Below are 18,260 nucleotides of genomic sequence, written 5' to 3' on the forward strand. Positions count from 1 at the left end.
GGTGGTTTACATAAGATAAACATTTATTTATCTCATATGTAGAAGCAGTCTGGAGATAGACAATTCTAGGACTGGCATGACAGCGCCTCAAAACTTTCAGGAACCCAGGCCCCTTCCTGCTTATATTTATGCCATCGCTCAGATATAGTCCTGCATAGACCAAGATGGCTGCCCAAGCGCCAAGGATCCATCTACACACCAGGCAGTAGGATGGAGTAAGGGACTAAGATTGGCATGAGCCATCATTAAGGAGATTTCCCAGCAATGTCGCGTAGGTCTGCCTACATTTCATTGCCAAGAGGAGAGCTCAGAATGTGGTCTTTACGCTGTGTGCATTATATCTTGCTTAAGGCCAGGGTTCAATTCCTATGGAAGGCGGACGTAATAGAAATTGGAAGGCAAACTAACAGCTTGCCCATCCTAGCTTTCTCACTATACCTTCCTTAGTGCCTTTGTCAGATAAAATGAACCATGATTTGATCCAGAATGGCAGCTGTTTCTGTTCTTTTGCATCTGTCACACCACACACTGCGGTAATAGTTACAAGAAGAATGTATCCATATCAGAAGAGCACTAAAAGATTTTTTAAAAAAAGAAGCAACAAGATTTAATTTATCAGGTACTCATTCCTTGCCAGTGTTGACATTTTAAGCTTTTCTGTGTTTTATAATAATATTTTTTAGTTCATCAAGGCTTAATTTCATTCTTATCTGGTTTCAGTGTATAAGAAGAGTCTTGGAGATGAAATTAGTTCTGAAACATCTGGTGACTTCCGGAAAGCTCTGTTGACTTTGGCAGATGTAAGGTTTTATTTTTTATTTTTTAAGTCCCCAATAAGCTGCATGGTCAATAATAGTTTTTAGGGTGTTTGAAAATAACCAAAGTGAGACGATGAGATTGCAGTTTTCCTTATGAAATGATTTGTTCATCTTACATTTGCATTTTGCCCCCATGCAGTATAATATTTAACCACCCTCATAAAGGTACAACATAGGGATGTAACCAAAAAATCTTGTTTTGGTCAGTATATGAATTAAATGTATTTTGATCAGGTTTCATAATACATTAGAAAATGTTCTGCACATTCATCTGGAAGGAAAATAATTGTTCATTTCCATTTTGTCTCCATTTTTAAGAACATGTTGATTTTGTTCTGGACTTGAAAGAATATATATTTCTTTTGGTAGCACTTAAATTAAGTAGGAAGCACGATACAGATGAATAATCTTCAGAGATGGGTATATCAGTCTCAGGATTAAAAAAATGTGGCTTGCTGGAACTTCATCCTTGCCCCCTTTGGAAGAGCTGCTAAACCATTCATCACCATGTGACCAAATGAGACCACACCTTGCCGTCTCTTTTTAGGAGGGTCTTGGTTTTATAAAAAAGGTGGTGAGGTCAAGGATGAGATAGAGTCATAGGTGTGTGTAAGAGAGAAAATGATTTAAGCCCTATCTCAACAGCGTCTTGCAGCTGATTTACACAGCCCTTAATGTGTGAGAAAATCCCAACAACCATCCCAGCCTGAGGGTTGAAGCAGCACTTGCCAAAGTAAGGCATTATGCCACTAAGGAATAGTTTATCCTAATTATGGTTTCAGTGGTTTCCAATGGTGACAACCTTATGACGTTTGAACCTACAAACCCAAACTGATGAGGTATCGCTGCAAACATACGATCCCACAGGTCTGTATTCACAAGTGCAGATCTGCTTGTGTGCACGTGAGGACACAGGCCCACAGAAGGCAGTGGAGAGCAAGGCTCCTGGGCAGGGTTTCCGAATAAGACCTGGAGTCTGCTGCTCCTCTGCTGCCTGCTAGCTTGATATGCTGAGACGAGTTACCTTAAGTCAAGCCTCAAAGCCTTCATTTCACATCTGTTCAATTAAAGTAGTAACAGTACCAGACTCAGAGCGTGTTGAGAAGATTAAGGGAGAAAGAGTGTGAAATACTTAGCACAGAGAAAGTTATCACTGCGTCAGTACGTGGTGGTGCTGGCTTGTTGTAATTAATACCAGTGATCATCAGCGTTTTTATTATTGGAGCAGAGTGAATGATGAAAGGAGAACAAGAAGGCGGCAAACTAGGGATGACTAGTTAGAGCAGAGTAGTAGCAGCACTGAAAGAAACCGAGAAAAGAAGTCATGCAAAAATCAGGCAGCCCGGGGCTTCCCTGGTGGCGCAGGGGTTAAGAATCTGCCTGCTGGTGCAGGGGACATGGGTTCGAACCCTGTTTTGGGAGGATCCCGCGTGCCGCGGAACAACTAAGCCCATGTGCCGCAACGACTGCGCCTGTGCTCTAGAGCCCATGAGCCACAACTACTGAAGCCCGCGTGCCACAGCTACTGAAGCCCGCGTGCCTAGAGCCCGTGCTCCGCAACAAGAGAAGCCACCACAATGAGAAGCCCGCGCACCGCAAGGAAGAGTAGCCCCTGCTAGCCGCACCTAGAGAAAGCCCGCACGCAGCAATGAACAACCAACACAGCCAAAAATAAATAAATTAAATAAATAAATTAAAAAAGAAAAAAAAAAGTAGTTTTAAAAAAATTCAGGCAGGCATACAAAGACCTAATATTTGCAAATAGGGACAAACGCATTTTCAAAATTTTTATTTATTATTTATTTATTTATATTGAAGTATAGTTGCTCTACAATATTGTATGTTACAGGTGTACTGTATAGTGATTCACACTATTTAAAGGTTATACTCTATTTATAGTTATCATAAAATATTGGCTATATTCCCTGTGTTGTACAGTATATCCTTAGAGCGTGTTTTATACCTGAGAGTTTGTACCTCTGACTCCCCTACTTCTATAATGCCCCTGCCCCCTTCCCTCTCCCTACCGGTAACCACTAGTTTGGAACAAATGCATTTTTAAAGTATTATAGCCAAATGTTTCATTCACCTATAATTTGCAAAATAATTCAGGCAATCTTCTTTTCCTTCTCCGTCTCCCATCTTGCTATAATGTGCTGAATTGTTTGTGTACAAGCACACGCACTTAGCCACAGAGCCTTCAACAGTAGAGTTAGTGGGGAATCTTTGAGGTTTTGGTTTATTTTAATAGACTTTATTTTTTAGAGCAGCTTTAGATTTGCAGAAAAATGCAGCAGAAACTACAGAGAGTTCCCATATGCCCCTCCCCCTCCCCCCTCCCCCCGTCACAGTGAGCCCTGTTGTTAACGTCTGCACTAGTGTGGTACATTGGTTATAGCTGATGAATGAATTAGATGATGAATGAATGAACTGACACATTATTATTAACTAAAGTCCATAGTTTACATTAGGATTCACTCCTCGTGTTATACATTCTATGGGTTTTGACCAATGTGTCATGTCTTGTGTCCACCATTACACTGTCATACAGAATGGTTTTACTGCCCTAAAAATCATCTGTGCTCCAGCTCTTCATCCCTCTGTTTCTCCCTCTGAACGCCTGGTAACCAGTGATCTCTTTATCTCTATAGTTTTGCCTTTTCCAGACTGTCCTATAGTTGGAATCATACAGTATGCAGGCTTTTCAGACGGCCTCTCTTCATGGCTTGATAACTCATTTCCTTTTTATCACCGAGTACTATTGCATTGTATGGATATGCCACAGTTTATTCACCTGTTGAAGGGCAGCTTGGTTGCCTCCAAGTTTTGGCAATTATGAACAAAAGCTTCTGTAAACATCCATGTGAAAGTTTTTGTGTGGACATTAGATTTCACCTTATTTGGGTAAGTGTCAAGGAGCACAGTTGCTGGGTCGTATGGTAAAAGTATGTTTAGTTTTGTAAGAACCTGCCAAACTGTCTTCCAAAGAGCCTGTCCCATTTTGCATTTCCAACAGCAAGGAATGAGATTTCCTGTTTTTCCACATCCCTGCCAGCATTTGGTGTTGTCACTGCTTAGAATTTTATCCATTCTAATTGGTGTGTAGGGGTATTGTTTTAATTTTCAGTTCTCTAATGGCCTATGACGTTGAGCATCTTTTCACGTGCTTTCTTGCCATCTGTGTATCTGATGTCTATTCAGATATTTTGCCCATTTTTAATTGGGTTGTTTGTTATCTTATTGTTGGGGTTTAAGAGTTCTTTATATGTTTTAGATACAAGTCCTGTATCAGATATGTGTTTTCAGATATTTTTCTCCCAGTGTATGGCTTGTCTTTTGATTCCATTCAGACATTTGAGTTTTCAGGGGAGGAAACTGCAGCTCAGAAGACTGTGTGATTTGCTACAGGTTTCATGGCTAGTCGGTGCCAGAACGAGAGCCCCAAGTGCCTGATTCTTTTGTGCTGCGTGGTTGCCACTGAAGAAGCAGCTCTAAGATGCCCTCCTGGTTGGAATGCCGAGTGATTGAATTTTTATTTTTAAAAGGATTGCCCTCACTTTTATCTTCCCTGTCTAGGGCAGAAGAGATGAGGGTCTGAAAGTGGATGAACAGCTGGCCAAAGAGGATGCCCAGGTCGGTAACAGAGCAAAGAAAACATCTCCTTTAACGATTCTCCCTCCTGACTGCGTTCTCACTTCTAAGGCACCAGCCGGGGTCATGCTCTCTCCTGTCCTGTCTGGAGGAGAAGCCTGACACCTGGGGATCCCCTAACCCCACCTTTCTGCCTTCCCCAGTGGTGGCTATTATTCCCCCGGCCCCTGCCACACAACTGTCAGATTTCCAGTCCACTAAAAGTGAGAGACATGGATTATCGATGATCTCAATGACCTGTAAAATAAACTTGCCCCTCTTCTCATTCCACCTCCTCAGAAAGAGACAGAATTGGGTCTGTAATAACATTTAAGTCTTCTCCCTTGTCCAACAGATTCTGTATAATGCTGGTGAGAACAAATGGGGCACGGATGAAGATGCGTTCACTGAGATCCTCTGTTTAAGGAGCTTTCCTCAACTGAAACTGAGTATGGACTCGCATTACAATCCTTTTTTGCATTGTATTGTTTTGGCAAATATTTCAAGGTTTAACATACATAGTTCTGGAAAACGAAGTGAAAAATCGTGAAGGCTGTCCCATTTTTACGTACAAACATTGCAGGAAACAACCTGGGGGGTGGGGGTGGGAGGGATGGCAGGGAGAAGAGAGGCACAGCTCTCTGGGGTGAGAGCAGAGAGGAGTGTTCCCGTGGGATGGAGGAGCCTGACGGCACTGCTTCGAGCCCATCTCTTGCCTAGTTAGCCACTTTCCAGGAAAACTAGGCATTGTGGGTGAGTCTTTGTTAATGCATTAATGCAGATTAACATTTAGCTTTTTCTGATATGAAGGTACATGGGTGAGGGGGAACACTTTTTATCAGACCAGCTATTACATGGAACACCTCAGCACCCACCCCTTCACTCATGCATCTCTCTGAGTCATTCTGGAGGCAACGGCACCCAGAAACCCAAATCTCCACTTACTAGGGACATCTGACTGTGGCTCCCCAGTGCTGGTCTAGAGAACAACCACAGTGATGACTACGCTTATGCCGAGTTTATGGGAAAATGAGGAAACTTGGGCATTAAAATTTCATCCTTTTTATAAAACAATGGCAGTAGTATATTATAGTTGCTTTATTGATGTCTTTATTTGAAAAATAAAGGCCAAACAATCCTAGATCTCTCTCCAAATTTTCTTGTTTTGAAATTCACTTGGAAAAAATATACTTGGCTTACAAAGTATGCCTACGTGCTCGGTGACGTATGTACAGGTTTTGCTTTTGGGCAAATGTTGGTCAAGTACTTTGAATGCCTCCTAGTAAGTATGAAGTAGGCCAAGCTGCCTTAGGGAATGATTGACTCGGCACAAAATCTTCATAATTAAGATTTCTTTAGCAGATTTAAAACATATTTGACTCATGACCACATTATTGTTTCCCAGGTGCTGCTATAATTTAAAAGTAGCCCACCTTATTAGATAAATTATTTATCTGTTAACCTTTCAGGCTATTTTAAATGCTTACAGCCTGGGGAATGGGGAGGGAAGAGAGGAGAGAGAGAGAGAGATTGATCATTGAAGAAAATGGCCTATGAAGTTCAGGTTTTATTGCAGATGACATTTTTTTTAAAGTAGTAAACAAACAAAAACTTCTGTGCTGAGTTTTTGATGTTTTAAAGGAGTTTTTGAGCTTGCCACTTAATAACCTGATTTGCTGCCTATCAAATCAAAAACCACAATATATTCAAGTGTGGTCAACTGGGATACTTTAAATATTTTTGTGGTGCTGGTTTTTGTTTTAGCATTTGATGAATACAGAAATATCAGCCAGAAGGACATTGAGGACAGCATAAAAGGAGAATTGTCTGGGCATTTTGAAGACTTACTGCTAGCCATAGGTAAGCCCTTGAGTGCTTATAAACTGAGTTACTTTGCACTTGTTTTAAATAAATCTCAAGATTAGTTCTTTTCGTCTCAGAATCCTGACTGATTTCATCCTTATGCTTCTCATAGACCTCAGCACCGTCCACGGTACACACAATATGCTCAACTAATATTGTTAAATGGATGCCGGAAGAAGTTATCTTTTTATGTCTTCCTTTGCCTTTTAACTCTGTATTTGTCTTGTTACCACGTTTGGATCGTCAACTCCTTGAGAGATAAAAATATTACATTCTTGCTGGCATTTTTATGGAGGCTGTTGAAAACACAGACCTAAGCCCATTTGGTAATTCATCATATTTGGTTATTTTTGGCAGTGGCCTCCCAAAGTTAAACTCAGGTCGGAACTACAGATCTCCTCCCTCTTGGTGATGCAAACAGGGAATATCAGAAAGAAAATAAGTCACAGACTGAATCCGTTCCTGGAGAGACACATGGATTAACAAGCAGACAAAAACACGGTTATTTATATAAGCTGATCTGTCTTCTCAATCAGGTCTCTGCAGTCTGTGCTTTTAGGAACCCAAAGAACACCTTGCAAGAAAGATTGCATTCAGAGAAATGAGACACTCTTGGAAGACAGGATTCAGTGACCATTCTAGTCAGAGTCAGGCAATGAAAATCTAAGTGCTCGTCCAGAAACAGGATTGTTCGGAAGCCTAAAGAGCAATCCTAACTTGTTATGAACAATCCTGAGTTGTTCAGAACCCAGTGTTGGGTGGCTATTGGGCTTGCTCCAGGCTGCTTCTCCATTAACGCCAGGGTAGGAGTACCTGTACTCCACACAGCTTGTCATTTCGCCGATGAAAAATCATATCTAATGTCCATCATGATAATTAATAGCTCCTACGGTGAGTTAAAGATAGCTGATGTCTGAGGGTAACCTCCTCCGGGGTGAGCCTCTGATTCATCTTGCAAATGTTAATTACCATCTCTGGAGGGTGAACTCCCCATCAGGGTGCCTCAAATTGTGTTTTTAAATAAACACTCATCAGGCACCTAGCCCAGCGTTGTGCTAACCTCTTTACAAATACCAACCCATTTAAGCCTCGTAACAATCCCATGATTGGGGACTATTATTACCGCCCCCCCCCCCCCCCATTAAGTTCCTTCCCCAAGTTACCCAGGGAAAGTGTGGTAGAGCTGGAATTCTAACCTAGGCACTTGGGCTCCACAGTCTAGGATGTCAACCAACCCCTCCAATATGCTGCAGCGTGAACAGAGACTGAAACCTGCACATATCACACAGTCCATGCTCAACTATTGATATTTTAAATTGCAGAAAATATCCCAGGGAGCAAGCACTCACTAAAGTCTGGGCGTTTCCTCCACATATGTTATTTCATTTAACTTCTGAGCCTCTCTTCAGTGCCAAGAATAGGACTGTTGATCCAAATGCCGCTTAAAATATATGACTCTGATTGATTTGCTAAAAGATAGGCCAAGAAGGAAAAAGAAGCTGCTTCTTCAATTAAAAAATATGCATCAGGGACTTCCCTGGCAGTCTAGTGGTTAAGACTCTGCACTTCTACTGCAGGGGGAACAGGTTCAATCCCTGTTCGGGGAACTAAAATCCCACAGGCGTACAGCGTGGCGTGGCCAAGAAAAAAAAAAAAAGGAATTAGAGACCAGCCTCCATAATTAGCTGTGAGAATATTCCAGTGGCAATGATATAGCCAGTTAATTTTTTTTCCATTTCTTTTTTTTAATATTTATTTGGTTTTTATTTGTTTGTTATGTTTTAATTTTTTTGGCTGCATCGGGTCTTAGTTGCGGCACGTGGGATCTTTCGATGTGGCGTGCGGGCTTCTCTCTAGTTGCGGTGCGCGGGTTTTCTTTGTCCAGTTGTGGCACACGGGCTCCAGAGTGCATGGGCTCAGTAGTTGTGGCATGCGGGCTTAGTTGCCCCATAGCATGTGGGATCATAGTTCCCTGACCAGGGATTGAACCCATGTCTCACGCATTGGAAGGCAGATTCTTTACCACTGGACCACCAGGGAAGTCCCTCCATTTCATATTGTAATCTTTACATCAATTTTGCTGCTTTTTACCTTGCCTGCTGTAATATTTGAAAAACTTTATTGAGATGTACAAATTCTCACTTCGTTGAGCTAAGAAGCTTTTTCGGAAATAGACATTGAATTATGCACTAAATTATGCACATTATTTTTTCAAGTAAAAGAAAGACCTTATAATTGAAAGTTCAAGGTATGTCACACTTTCATTTTCTATTTCAGTCTACCATTGGAATACAACAGTGTTTTTTTAATCTTTATTGAGCTATAACTTAAGTACCATAAAACTCACCCAAAGTATGCAATTCAGGGCTTTTTAGTGTCTTAACAGAGTTTTGCAACTGTCACCACTATCTAAGTTTAGGATATTTCCATCAGCCCCCAAAGAAACCCTGTGCCCCTTGACAGTCACTCCCCACTCCTCCCCAGCCCCCAGCCCCTGGCAACTACCAGTTTACTTTCTGTGTTGATAGATCTGCCTGTCCTGGCTATTTCATATACAAGGACTCTAATACAGTATGTCAACGCATAGCTTTTGACGTGAAAAACCATCTGAGTTCTAACATCTTAGAAATGCATGGTAGGAAGATCGCCAGCTGTCAGATCTGGGCTTAGATAAGGAGAGGCTTTATTCAAACAGACTATTTCAATAGGGAGAATAGTTGAGTCTCAGAAATGTACAAGAGTCTGAAAATCAAACAGAAAAAGCTTTTCTTTTATGGGGAGGAGATAAACAGACCTCAGCAGAAACTTTCAAAGGGAAGTTGGACAAGCAAGGCGGCATAATCATTGGGGGTTGACAGGAAATGTGTCTCGCTGTGTCAACTGGTTCTCAGGACCAGCTGAAAAGGGGACGCGTTCTGCATTTCAGCACCTGCTCAGGCTGGGGGCCAAGCTGGGGTTCAGGGGCCTGTGTGGGGGAGGGGAGGGGCCTGAGTAAATTTTGGTCAAGAGAGCATCTGCGGGCAGCTGTGAACACTGGGTCATCATAATGAACTTCAGTGGACTCCCTGATTTTTAGGAATTTCCCTCAGTTTCCCTGCTGGGGTTGGGTCTTAAAGCAAGCTTCCTTATACTGCATATGCCACCATCTCCCCAAATATTCCTGAGGAACAAATCGTGTGTTTAAGAACATAAAGCGGAGAACAAGGTAAAGGGTTATGAAAAGAAAGGATTCTCTGAGTTTAGTCTGGGGTGAGGGAGATGATTGAAAAGCTTAATAGCTTAAAAGTGGGCATAAAACTTTCACTCAAATGATTAAGGCTTGCCGAATATTACTTTGAGAAAAAAACAGGTAATATCAATTTGCATCCTTGATTTCTTCTCAGACAGCTTCAAATCTATAACTGTTTTCATGTTTCTCCCAGATTCCATGTTTCTAATATATTTCTCTTTCTGTTTCCCTTAAATCACTTACACAAAAGGCCTTTTAGCTTTCCTTAAGGGAGTCTGAAAGGCATCATGAGAAAGTCACTATTCTTGTTCTGTTCTCCAAAATTCATTATAAAATTCCTTCACTTTGGGTCAGATTCCTACCTAGAGGTCAGATGTAAGACGATAAAAATAATTGTGTTGCCATAAATAGATTTATTCCCTACAGACTTTTCTAGTCCTGGCTGTTTTCACTTTACTTAAAGGATAATTAATTTGCTTATGTTTTTGCCTATTATCTTTTTCTTATTCTGCTTTACTTGTTATTTCAAAATAAAGAATTGAAAGATTGTAGTATTTTTTTTGATGACTGAATTTAGATTATAGGTGCTGGTTCTAATGTAATGAATCAACCTATAAATTCTAATCCAGTCATTTAAGGGAAAATCTTTCCATTGGAAAAACTGGTTTTAAACTGAGCTGCAGTGCCCTTACTTACCTAATGTGTTATTTGGAGCAACACCTCTGCAGTCTTTAGACCCAAGCTATTCATCAGTAGTCAAAGATGCTAGAAACGGAGCAGTGGTACACCCTAGGGAGTTATCAATGTAAGCGTAGGTGTTGGTGTGTCTGGGATCTGGAAATGAGTCAGCGGCTGTGAGAGTTTCTTTGGCAGGTAATTTTATTTTCCCTGTGGCTAAGGATAATTACTGTGCTAAAGTTCCATGCAAATATGACATTATAAGGCTTTGAAATTCAGGTTAAGTATTCATTCACTCTTTCATTCTAAAGAAAAGCCAGGAATGGGGAGGAGAGTGGTATGGTTACTTAAAAAAAATTTTTGTTAAACGTATTACTGTAGATTAACTCAATTTCTATTAAATGAAACTGAACATTACTTTGCTTTTTTATAACAGTCTGTTGTGCAAGGAACACGCCTGCCTTTTTAGCTAAAAGACTGCACCAAGCTTTGAAGGTTGGTCTGGAAATTTCATATATATTCTTAACTTGCCTCAAGGAGAATGTAAAAATATTGCTTAATGTTGATGGAATTTCGTATTTCTTTTCCACCTTGATGAGTTCTTTCCTGTAGCTAATGTGTCTACTAATTTGGCTCATTGGTTGTTAATGAGTACCCTAATCATTACAGACGTAGGTACACTGAAGTGTTGAGTAAATCATTTCCCCCACTTCACAGTAATGTGGGCAGTCAACTTGCTTTAGGATGGCAGACCTCCAGCGTGAGCCAGTAGCCTCCCAAGCTGCCTTACTTAAACCAAACTGCGTCAGCGGCCTCTCATGATACAGAAACCCTGTGTTTTCTCGTCTGCTGCCACTGCTGGATGGGGAGCTCCAGGAATCTGTTCAGGAGGTTTTCTTGCTCTTTTATGTCTTTAGACCCTCATACTGAGCCTGGCACATAGAAGGTGCTTACTTCAGTTTCTTCCTGGACATTTCCTGTGGAAGTCCATGTGCTCCTACAAAGCTGTGTCCAAAGTAAACACATCATTTTCCTCACCTCACCTCCCACCCCAGTCTTGCCCCCCATCCTGCATTCAGTCATCTCAGTGGATAACCCCAGCAGGAACTAGCCTTGCCCAAGTCGCTGAAGTTATGCCTTTCCTCCCCAGCCTTGTTCCTACGCATCAGCCACAGCCTTCTTTCTGTTTCTTGACTGTGCTGAGCCTCTTCCCATGTCAGGGTCTTTGCATGTGTCATCCTCTCTCCTCCAGGTCTGCCTATGGCTGTCTCCTTCTCATCTCTGAGGTCTCAGCTCAGATGTCACCTCCTGGGAGAGGCCTTCCCTCACTACACCAGTCAGCTGGCCTCCTTTCACTCACACTCCATCCCATCATTCTTATTACCATGTACCCGAGCAACGTGTTCATTGTCTTTACTGTCCATCTCCATCTATTAGAACGTAAACTGCATGAGAACAGAGATATCATCTGTGTCGTTCACTACCATATGCACAGCACATGGCACAATGTCTGGCACGTAGGAGGTGCTCAATAAGCATTTGTTGAATGAATGAATAAATGAATGTGTCAATATTCACCTAACCGTTCAGCGAGAAATGTTACACTTCCCTCTCCTTCATTCTCCTCAGATGATATATCATTAAGTTTTGTCAATCAACCTTTATGAGCATCTCTTCAATCTATCCATTTTCTCCATCCCTACTGCCATTATTCTAGGTCAGGCCATCATCATCATCATCTTTCTGTCTCTGTCTCTGTCTCTCTGTCTCTCCCCTTCTCTCTCTGGTTATGTAATCATCTCTGGATGGGTCCCAAAGCTTCTAGTCTTATTCTGTTATCTTCATCCCACCCTTGCCCTGCAGTCCATTCTTCATACTGTTGCTGTCAAAGGAATTTTCAGAAACCACAAATCTGATCTGATCTCAACACTCTCATGTTTAACAGATTGCAGTAGTTCTTCACACTTGGGATAAAGTCGAATTTCATTTCACAGTTTACAAAGTCTGGCCTTTCTGGACATATTTCTTGCTGTTCTTTCTGATTATTTATGTTCTTGCCCTAAATCATCACACATGCTGTTTCCTGTGTAGGAACACTTGTTTTCCTCTCTGTAAGAACTCCATTCCTTCTTCCCCTGGCTGATTATTTAGGCCCCAGCTTAAATACCACTTTCTCAAACAGACCTTTCCTAATCTTTGATCTATCTTAGGCCTCCCGAGCATATGCTCCCATAGTACCCTGTCGTTCCCATATGTCAGGTTTTATTGTAATGGCCCATTTTCTCGCTTGTATCCTTTACAAACTTGAAAGTTTAACCGGGGCATCTCCTCTCTGTTTTTCAGCATTTGACAATGTGATGGCACAAAGTGCTCAATAAATATTGCTTGAATAAATGAATGTTGATGTTTGATGAAAAATGAGTGAAGGAGAGTCACTGTGGTTGAATATTTTGTGTACCATTATCTATGTCCTGTAAATATAGTGCTATGTGTTGTTTTGTGAGCAATGAGATTGGTATTGTGGACGCTTGCATTTCTCAACAGGGCGCTGGGACTGATGAGTTTACTCTGAACCGAATAATGGTTTCCAGATCAGAAATTGACCTTTTGGACATTCGAGCAGAGTTTAAGAAGCAGTATGGCTATTCCCTACATTCAGCAATTGAAGTAAGTCTCTTCTTTAAAATAGCAAAACATATCATGCCTCTCTCTACCCATCCTTTTTCCCTTATAATTCTCAAAACATGGAGATGTGTGACTTAGGTTTCTCTCTCTTGTCAGTGTGTAAATGTGTTTCCTGAGTTTAAAAGAGTAATAACAAAATATCCCTTAAAGACAGTGATTATTTTTCAGCTCTTAAAATCCCAGGCACATAAAAGACACTCAACATTTCTTTCAGGTTTAGTGGCCACTAATTTTTCTTCTTTTGTGAATTGCAAGTTGCTTAACCTATTTTTTATATTGCAGTATTTTAACTTATTTCAGTTCTTCTTTCTGACAATAGAAGAAAAGTACGTACTTTAAATTTCTTCTTCGTTTGACTCAAAAGATAACACCGTTCTGCACCTTGGAGTTCTTTTTATTTCAGGATATAGGAAGCTTTCTCATTCTTTTTAACAGCTGCCTATCATTCCATTATTTGTATATTTGTACCTACCACATCAACAGATGTTTCAAGTTTCTTGCTATTATAAACAACGCTGCAATACGCATATACAATTTCATAAGGTACAGGTGTATCTGAGGGATAAGTTCTCGTGAGTTGGTAGGATTGCTGAGACAGATGTAAATATATCCATAATTTTGGTAAATATTACCAGTTGACTCCCACTGCACCTCAGTTCGTCAGCTAGATCCATTCACCAAGATCGTTCGTTTTTTGGTTTTTGTTTTTAATGAGAGCTGTTGTTTTTGCACTAAACCTTTGCAGGAAAAGATGCACGCCTAAGTTGAAATAGAAAACTTATTCCAAAAGGCAGCTGTCAGGCTGTGCCTGGGGCTTAGCACAGACAGATTCCATCAACTGCTCATACTCAACGAAATTTGAATCGATCTGACACATTACAATAGTTTCAATCAACAGAGAAAGATACAATAACAATAACCAAATTGTTTTTACCAAGGCAGAGAAGGAGAGGCATATGTTTTATAAAGATTGCCAGTAACAAGGTTGAAACACGAAGAAAGCCTTCAGTTCACCCTTGGCAAACTAGGAAATTCAGTTAACTGGTAGCTCTCCCTGCCCCCCCTCCACGGTCTGGGTAATTGAGGCTTATTGTATTAGGAAACATTTAAGCAACGTGTATCTTGACAGAAAAGAAAAATCCATTGCTGCAGAGGTCAGTGTGTAATTTAAAATTATCTAAGGTTTCTTCACTTCTGTCACCTAACATACATTATCAAGTAATCTCATTACGTTTTCAAGACTGACGAATAGGATGTTTTCGATGGTTAAAATTCTGCAATTCAGGAGCTAGAGTTCCATTTTGTATATCATCTCAGCCTTGGGTTCCTCTTCCTTCCGCCTTTAATTTAGACATTTCTCTGCTCATTAACACCTTTCTCAAATGATGACTGGAGGGGAGGAGAAGAGGAAGAGAGTAGGTGAGAACAAATCTGTATTTCTTAATAATAGGATCTTAATTTAAAAATTCGATGAAATTACAGTTTTTGGTAGATTTCCTTTATCAACAAGTTGAGTACCTATTTAATAAATAGCATAATTCCAGGGTCTTTAAAGGAAAATATAATAGCTACGCTCAATTAATTCATAATCTATGTGGAGACTGAGGTGGGCATACATAAAACAATTACAAGATAATAATATGAGTTACCGCAGTATTCTGCCTAATAATATTTCACATTGATAGTACATACTAAAACGTGAGATTATAAATGCAAAAAAAATTTTTTTTTAAAAGAGAGAATAAAGTGGCTGACATAAAGAAATAATATGGGGCTTCCCTGGTGACGCAGTCGTTGAGAGTCCGTCTGCCGATGCAGGGGACGAGGGTTCGTGCCCCGGTCCGGGAAGATCCCACATGCCGCGGAGCGGCTGGGCCCGTGAGCCATGGCCGCTGAGCCTGCGCGTCCGGAGCCTGTGCTCCGCAACGGGAGAGGCCACAACAGTGAGAGGCCCGCGTACCGCAAAAAAAAAAAAAAAGACGTTTGGGATTAGATAGGGACTATTTCTTGGGAAATGGGTCTTGAGCTTGCCTTTCAGGTGAATAAGCATGTGTTAAGTGCTTCGCATGAGCCAGGTGCTATGCCGGTCAGTAGGGTCTCAAAGGGGAATGCTCTAGAAACATATATATGATGAGAAGTAGGAGGATAAGAATTAAGGAGGCACTTGATTGATTAGGAGTCTACCTTGGGAATATGGAAAAATAAAATCTGAGTGGCAATATGCATTCAGTTGAAAGGAAGACTTGAGATCACAGAATTCGTATTCCATTCATTCCATTTAAAATATTTACTGAATGTATATTATGTGCCAGGTTCAGGATTACAATTATAAGTAAAGAAAAAAGTTTTCTGTCCTTATGGAATTAGAAATAAATGTAAAATTACAACCATGTTCAATGTAAAGGAGATTGTGCTATAAGATCACATAACAGGAGGATTTGACCTACAGGAAGGTTATGATTCAGATCTAAAAATGACTAGACTTAAGGCGAAGGCTGTGGGGGTCAGAGGTCAGCAGAGCCTTCTAACAGAAGGAATTGCAAGTGGAAAGATCTCGTGGTGGAGGAAGCATTAATGAAAATTGAGGCTGGCGGGACCAGATCATTCAGGACTTTTTCTGGCAATGTCTAAGGATTTTGTCTTGCTTAAGAGCGATGGGAGGCCAGTGAAGTGTTTAAATTTTAAGCACCTAGTGTCATGACCAGAGGTATATTTAGAAAAGATCCCTGTGACTGTGGAGAATGAATTGGACATAAGATAGAAGGTATGTGGGGTGTTGAGTTACTATAGTCGTCATATTACGGTAGCTCTGACTGTAACACAAAATAGTGATGCAAAGCTACTGGTAATACAAAAGGAGGAAAGAGCAAAGACTCAAAAGATATCTAGGAGTTAAAACTTAAGGGACTTGGTATGAACATCTTGGTGTGAGGAGAAAGGAAGGGAAGGAGTCGAGGATGACTCCCAGGTTTCTAACTCCCAGACTCATAACAAACGTGGCATCTTGTACTGTAAAGCCTCAGTCTCACCTGGTATCTTTTCTGAACCAAGATCCTTTTTTGGCTAGCCTAGGGGAGAGGAACTGGGAAACAAACTCTGTGGGGATGTAGTTCATTTCACTTTCTTAAGTCAGGAAGTATAGTTTGGTGTTAAGGAGCCAGGTTAACTGGGTTCGAATCCTCCCTCTGCATTTATTTTCTATATAGTTTGGGGCAAATTTCCCAACCTCTGTTTTTCTCGTTTTACTTATCTGTTAGGTGGAGCTACTATGGTATCTACTGTACAGAGTTATTATAAGGGTTAAAGGAGTTAACCCTTAGAAGAGCAAGTGTTTGATAAATAATATAAATATTATTAAAACTACAATTTCCTAAAGTTTTGTGAGAAAAATAAGATTATGTAATATTAGGTAATCGATGCACTCATTTTTTTAAACCCAAATTGAAATTTAATTGCAGTATATCAGGAAGAATTTAAACATCATATATTATAAAGAAGATGCTAGGCTGGAACAAGATTACACTCAGGTGTGAATGGGTGATGGAATTACAGGTGCATTTCACTAAATGGTACAGGTCATGAGCCTTACACGCCAGTGAATCCCCTAGTGCTGTGCGATTTGCTTCATTCATGGTCCCCTCATTATTTACGTCATGTCTGTCCTTCTCTCCATCGGTCCTGTCCCTTACAGTCAGATACTTCTGGAGACTATGCAGTCACACTCGTAAAGATCTGTGGAGGGGATGACTGAGTCAAGAATGTCATTTCTAAAGGCTGCCTGCTCCCATGACGGACTTTTCCCACAGCTCTAATTACTTCTTTCTCGCAGTATTTACAAGTACAAGCCAAGTGTCAAGAGCAACCTGTTTTCCTAATAGAGATTTTCATTGTTCCATAATATAACAACAACAAAGTGATTATTATCGTAGAACATCTCATCATAATGTAGCCGTTTATAAATGAAATTTTCAAATGACATTAAGGATCAGCTAATACTATCCAAATTATATTTCTGCTTTGGAAGTGAGACTCTTTGTTCAGTTCTAAAACATAAAATGCAAAACAGTGTAATACAAGTTCTTGCCTCTGTAAAAGGTAATCTGTTGTTATCATCAACCAGCATTGTTTGGTACCTGGCACTGACAACTAATGATATTTTAAAACATGTTTTGGTTATAAAGCTGTTGCTGCTTCCATTTGTCTACCGTCTTATTAATCACATTCATCCTTAAGAAAGGAATAAAAATGAAGATGTATGTACTCCTGGCTTCCCCTTTCTCGTCTGATCAAGCTAGAGCAGTGGCAATGCATAACAGTTTATTTCAGAAAACATCTGCTGAACTACTGATCTAACCATTGCCCATCTGAATGGCAAGCATGAATTGTTGTCGTTTCATGTTAAATACTACTTTCCCAGAAGGGGTGTCTAGAATCAAGTTTCTAAGATATGCTTTTCCTCTAAAATAAGTTGGCAAAACTACACATTTCAACAAATCTTTCATGTTACCTTTGAAAGGGACCTAGGATGAAATACCTAGACTAAAAGGAAGTATATAAGGTAAAAAATTCCAGTTGGAGTTATTAGTCTGAACTAAAATAGAAATGATAGCTGTATGAGAAACAGTGATGTCCAGAACTTTTAATCAGTGGATTCCACTGGTCAACATTTCTGAGACCTTGCAGAAAGATGGAGAAGTTATTTCTCATTCTGAGATTTCCAAAATGCATATGGGAACAAAGCACAGGGATTTAGAATCCACATACCAGCTTTTGACATCCTGCCCTACCATTTACCACTCTGTGATGCTGGGAACTACGAAACCCTGCTAAACCAAAGTTTTCTCATCTTAACAGCACTCACCTCTCTCATAGGTTTGTTTTTTTAAAAAAAAAGATTAAGCGAAATGATGCCTGTGAAGCACTTAGCCCTGTGCCTGGACATGGCAAGTGTTCAGTTACCATGTTATCATTTATTATTACCAAGCAACATCAAAATGATCATGACAGCATCGCAACCATTCTTCAATAGACTTCAGTTCACCTACCATGTGACACACCCTGTGCTAAGTTAAGTGTTGGGTACACCAGAGGAACGAAGACTCGTTTCCTTTGCCCAAAGAGCTTAAAATCTGTTTAGGGAGAGAGACCAATGTGGTGGAGGCTTAGGGTACAAGGGGAGGTGACCGGTGATAGGCAGGGGCTAGATTATGAAGGTCTCACAGACCATGCTAAAGAGTTTACAAGCAAGGGAGGGTCATGGAAGGAGCATTCAAGGAGGATTTCAATCAGGGAAATGATTTTTTGGTCAAATTTTTGATCAAGGAAGAGGAATGTGTGGGAGAAGAAAGCTAAAGGCA

General features: G+C 40.5%; 1 protein-coding gene across 1 annotated transcript in view; it reads left to right on the forward strand.

The window, feature by feature from the left end:
* Positions 1–17,163, forward strand: part of ANXA3 (annexin A3) — a 53,835-nt gene extending 36,672 nt beyond the window's left edge. Inside the window, exons 7-13 of the mRNA XM_024754080.1 lie at positions 721–800; positions 4,395–4,451; positions 4,804–4,897; positions 6,213–6,308; positions 10,655–10,713; positions 12,763–12,885; positions 16,595–17,163. Coding sequence (XP_024609848.1) covers positions 721–800; positions 4,395–4,451; positions 4,804–4,897; positions 6,213–6,308; positions 10,655–10,713; positions 12,763–12,885; positions 16,595–16,654 — 569 coding nt within the window. The 3' untranslated portion in view covers positions 16,655–17,163. The remainder of the gene's footprint in view (positions 1–720; positions 801–4,394; positions 4,452–4,803; positions 4,898–6,212; positions 6,309–10,654; positions 10,714–12,762; positions 12,886–16,594) is intronic.
* The last annotated feature ends 1,097 nt before the right edge of the window (positions 17,164–18,260 follow it).

Source organism: Neophocaena asiaeorientalis, unplaced genomic scaffold, assembly GCF_003031525.2.
Source record: "Neophocaena asiaeorientalis asiaeorientalis breed wild unplaced genomic scaffold, Neophocaena_asiaeorientalis_V1.1 scaffold148, whole genome shotgun sequence".
In the NCBI taxonomy this organism is placed as follows: Eukaryota; Metazoa; Chordata; class Mammalia; order Artiodactyla; family Phocoenidae; genus Neophocaena; species Neophocaena asiaeorientalis.